Below are 5,401 nucleotides of genomic sequence, written 5' to 3'. Positions count from 1 at the left end.
TATGTATAAATATTTAATAATATATACATTAGACTTATTATACAAAACTCGCTAAATTAGTATATCTACCCATAGTACCAAATTATAATCAATAAATAATTTTAGCAGAACATAATATTAAGCAGGGGATTTTGATCAAGAGGGCCCTGGAATAACAGCCACAGCTATCTTGATAAACCTTTTATAGCCTCCTCTATCTTGAAAGTATGAGTCTATAGGTCTGCTCCTAGAACCACTTCTGACTGTTCACAAACTGTATGGAGCATGCGCAGTACAAGTTTTGGGAGACAAAACTTGTACTGCGCAAGCTCCGTACAGTTTGTGGACCATCAGAAGTGGTTCTTGGAACAGACCTAATAAGCTGTACAATAATTTGTAATTTAAAAAATATTGTTCCTGAGTATGGCATTTTAGCCAAAATGTTGAACATTTTTATAAATTATTATTATTTGGGAAATATTTTTGCCATTAAAATTAAATCATTATTTTGTAAAATGTTAAGAGTTTATATGAAAAGAAAGGCTTAGTTATTATATTAATTAAAAATAAGAATTAAAAGATTTGAGATTTGTATTATAAGTTGGGGTTGGTAATTATTTACAATTTTTAGATAATTTCCTAATAAAATTGAATTAATTTGCACTTGGTTTTTTTTTTTTTTTTTTTAGTAAACAGGTTTAAATTCATTTCAATGGTCTTAAATCAATAATACTATAATTTTTTATAGTTACATTTTATGATAATTATACAACATGAATGAAATAGAAACAAACTTTCTAACATAAATATAACACAAGATATTTTGTCAACATAATTTACAAATTTAGTTCAACTTACCGATATAATTAGTCACGACAACTGCGGTGACTTTTCTAGAAACATTATTTCCTATAATGAAAAGAACAGTATGTTTCTCTCCGGTACCAAAATAGTGAATGACATTAATTTGAGGAGGTGTTTCAGTCGGGTGAATACACGTTTCATTCCCCGTTGCATTGTATTCACCAGTTATAAACTTTATACAGTGCAGATAAGGAGGGGAGCCATTGAACGTTAATGTCAGGTCTAGGAGGTCACCATTTTTCAGCCAATTGTTTCCTTTCACTTCTAAAACTTGAATGGGACCTAAAAAATAACAAAAATTATAGTAAAAAATTGTTATTAAAACTAATTCAAGAGTTCATTCATAGTGTCTAACAATTTTGTTGACTGAAATTCCCAATTTTAACAAGAGATTAGTGATGTTTCTTGTATACATGAAATAATAAACCAATCTACAATAATATTTTCTACTTAGCATATTACTAAACCTATAAATTTATAATAAGCAAATTAAACTATTTATATTGAGCTAATGTTATTCCCCAAGTTGCAAGGCCACATCACGGCTAAAAAAAGACACAAACACTGAAATGATGTAAACATGAATGAGAAAAGTAAATGAAAAATTAAAAAGATGAACAGTAAAATATAAAAACTAAATAAGAATAATAAAGTTTATATTCAATATACATTATTATATGCAAATAGAAATAATAACAGATAAAAAGAAGAAATAAAAATTAAAGTAAAAGAGATAGAAAAAACGGGAATAAGAATAAAATGAACGTACCTTACAGACTAGGAGTCAGAGCTAAAGTGAACTGTTTGACAGGGTGTATAGAGAACAGTGGGAATTGACAGTTAAAGTACGTTACATTTAAAAATAATTTTAGGTAAACAGTATAGAAAATTTAAGTTTAGAACTAATAACGACTTTCCCAAATTTCAAACGATTCATAGTTAGTTCAAAATCCTCAACATTCCCAGCTGATAGACATCTTGATAACAAAAAGATATGAACACTTCATACGCATACAATGCACTTAACATAATACTCACGCCTGGGTTTGATAACACGATGGAAATATCCATAATATTTATCAGGATCCTTGGGAATGTATGAATCTTCACAAGATCCATCAGGCCAAGGAGACAAAACAGACGTTGATACGTTGCCACCCTTCCAAGATCCCTCCACACCCGGCTTATCGGAGAAGGCATCAGTCAGATTTAATGTTTCATTTAATTTAGCAGCGACAACGACAGCTTTAACTGTTGTGTCTTCATCGGCAGCAGTGTAATTGTACCTGGTGTGGACAAAAATTGTTAAATAAACTAAATAATAATGTATTACACTTCAGCATTAAATTTTTCATAAGAATCCATTGTCATAATTGTGGCATTTATTTATTGTCATGAAATTGGGAGCCATTTTATTCCACTCAACTAGTTAACAAAACTCCAATTATAATGATGGATTATAAACAGAAAGTGAATTCAAAAAACAATTTTGCATCACCAACGTCTTATTTCAATTTTTTTTTACTTAATTTAATTTTGGAATAAAAAATAAATGCAAAACTAAATTTGGTTAATTACACCTGCTTAAATATCACACCCTTAACCATGATTAAAACTTTTTCAAATATATTGTAATATCCTCTTTTATGGGTAAATAGTTATTATTAGTATGTTTTATGTAATGTATCATTTCAGTACCGTTCAAAGCCAAGATAGCAGCCAAAAGACGGTAAAATCGCTGCCATGTTGAGCAGATTCAAATATTTTTAAATATATTTATCTTCCTATTAAGATTGGTTATATTATTAAATTATAGTACATTAAAGAAAAAATAGAAGTTGATAATAAATGTTAAAGAATAAGATTCATAGAGAAATTCACATGTAAAAACTCAAAACTGTTATGCTACAATCAATATTTACAACGAGCATCTAGACCTCTGTTTGGTTTAACCAGGATTCGTTGCTTAGGCGCGGGTAGGGAATGATGTTTCCTGGATGCAGGAGGTCCTCATTATCCTTTGTCTAGCTCAAGGGTAGACATCTTGAAAAAGAGGACATCGAAGAGTCACCCAAGAAGAATAAGGGACTCTTTTGTTTGGATCGCCAAACAACACACTTCGGTGGATGAGGAGTGAGTTGAAAGAAGAAAAGGCTTTGTTTAAAGACAGTGTTAGTATGTGAAATAGAAGTAATCATAGAAGAGCATAAATTGGTTAGTGTTGTACAAAATAGAATTTAACTATATTTGTAAAGGTAGTTAATAAACAATTGACTGTTCTGATTGCCTTTAGACTCGCCCTAAAATTAAGAGTCAATAATATTATGTATAATAAAATAAAAATTCTCATATCTATTTAATCTTTTTATTTAACCTTGTCATCTTCACACTATACTTTAGATATGAGAATAAGTAAAAACTAACAATTTTCCTTTTTATTTACTTTAAATACATTTTGAATATTACAATAAACTAACCACATACACCAATCATAAAATCACTACTTCAACTAATGAAGGTCTGTATAGGAAGAAGATAGTTAAACATATGATGTAGATTATAGGAAGATAGTTCAGCTGATCCAAATAAAAAAAGGTAGGAGATTGGTCTTAAATGTAGGAGCCTATATTAAAATATTAAAAAGGAACAGCCTATTATAACCTTCCTTGGAAAATCCTGAACATTTAGCAAAAAGAACATCACAATCAGTATGGCAGTGCATAAAGTACAAACAAATATTGATTTTTATATACTAGATAATTATCATGATTTTATCAGAAGATAACTTCTGGAATTTGTTTTGATAAACTTATATACATGCGATTAATAATATTAAGAAAATTGGTAAACGTGATACTTCTGAAAAAGATATCCAACGTTAAATAAACATATTTCGATTATATATAAAATAGCAAAGGGGTCTCATATATCTTGTTTTTTAATTAAGGTAAGTAATTAAATCATACATATTCCAATTGATCATTTCTCAAAAGGAATCGGAAACCCAACTTGTACCGTCTCGATCCATCAACCAACTACCAGAGTTTTGAGTTTTGAAACCTCTCACTTTTTTAAATAAATTTTATCAATGCTCCAATAAAAAATTAAGAATCGAAATTGAGATTTGTCACTTCTCCATAAAATTCTCTTTCTTTTGATACCTCAATCGACAAAACCATTTCTCCTGAGAGCAAGAAAAGGAATCGATACTACTGCAATATAAATGTATGATAGATCAATATGACAGATACAGTTGTTGAAATCCCCATTCATCTAGGAAAAGTAGAAACACAAGAAATTATTAACTTAAACTGATAAATAGTTCACTAATAACAATAAATACCTGAAAACCAAATCAGACGACATTCCATAATAACTGCAATTCAAGAACCAAAATGCGACAGCTGTAAAGTTATTGTCTTCTAAAAATGCGATATCGGGATTTTTAATTGAAATATTATGAACGACTTCGGTATGGTTCGATACATAATCGCTATTTTGCACTGTGCTGTTTTGAATAAATTCAATGTTTCCATTTATGTCCTCTATAAAATAAATAAACAAACATTACAAATCATAGTATAGTTGTAAAAATGTTTTGATAGAGAAAACAAAAAATTACCTGTTACATTAAATATTGTCTGGTGTTTCGTACAAGGCCAGTAAATGAATACAGTATGTTCACACACTTCTAATTCAACAACGTATGTTCCAACGGAATCCTTTCCTTTTGTATATGTTAAGTTCCATTCATTCACTGGTAGTTTGGATGTGAACTAAAATGATTATAATAGATATTACAAAAATAATAACTAAAACAATAATTAGATATTTTTGATTCAAATTGCTACAATAATTAATAAAATGATAATTTAAAATATAATCTTTTCACTTTCTCGAGAATGGTTTTTATTATTTAAATAAATTAATGATCTTCTACTGGAATATTTTCTAGAAACTAATATGAAATTGGTGGATGAACACGAATTTATAAAGTTAATTGCCAAAATTGTGAAGGTTTATACATTGGGAAAACATCTACAAAATTAAAAACAGGAATTGATCAACATAAGATTAATTGTAAAAATATAAAAAACATCAATATTACAGTACTGGCACAACATAGTATTAAATATAAACATCAATTTGATTTAAATAATCCAGAAATATTAGATATAGTTAAGCATAGTAAGAATAGAAAAATAATAGAAGCAGTACATAATACTAAAAACATAGACAAAGCAATTAATTTTAAAACAGACACTAAGACTTTATGCACACATTATATAGATATTATAAATAAATTAACATTTTAGGTTAGTACAATAGTTATAGAATTTAGATTTATTTAATTTTGTTGTTTGTTATTATATAAAAATAGTTTTTTAATAAATGGTTAAATGTAGTTAGATTGTTCATCTTTGTGGTAATAGAGGTAGGAGATTATTGTTATAGTCTATTTGGTTGTTATCATAAAGATAGATAACCTTTAGGAAGGTGATTATTCTCCTTGATTTAAAAATGTATAATAGTTGATATTATAAAAAGTTTTTAATTA

The 5,401-nt window shown here is 28.1% G+C and overlaps 1 protein-coding gene across 1 annotated transcript in view; it reads right to left on the bottom strand.

Moving 5' to 3' along the window:
• The window catches only part of LOC106685886 (uncharacterized), a gene marked incomplete in the record, with an annotated part of 32,011 nt that overhangs the window by 18,642 nt on the left and 7,968 nt on the right, over positions 1 to 5,401 (bottom strand). The window contains 4 exon segments of the mRNA XM_067049054.1: positions 838 to 1,125; positions 1,882 to 2,129; positions 4,187 to 4,388; positions 4,466 to 4,619. Of these exon segments, the coding sequence (XP_066905155.1) occupies positions 838 to 1,125; positions 1,882 to 2,129; positions 4,187 to 4,388; positions 4,466 to 4,619 (892 nt within the window).

Source organism: Halyomorpha halys, unplaced genomic scaffold (genome assembly GCF_000696795.3).
Source record: "Halyomorpha halys isolate HHAL.00 unplaced genomic scaffold, Hhal_1.1 Scaffold751.1, whole genome shotgun sequence".
Taxonomy (NCBI): Eukaryota; Metazoa; Arthropoda; class Insecta; order Hemiptera; family Pentatomidae; genus Halyomorpha; species Halyomorpha halys.
Note: the sequence above shows the minus strand (reverse complement) of the source record. Positions and strands in the feature narration are given on the sequence as shown.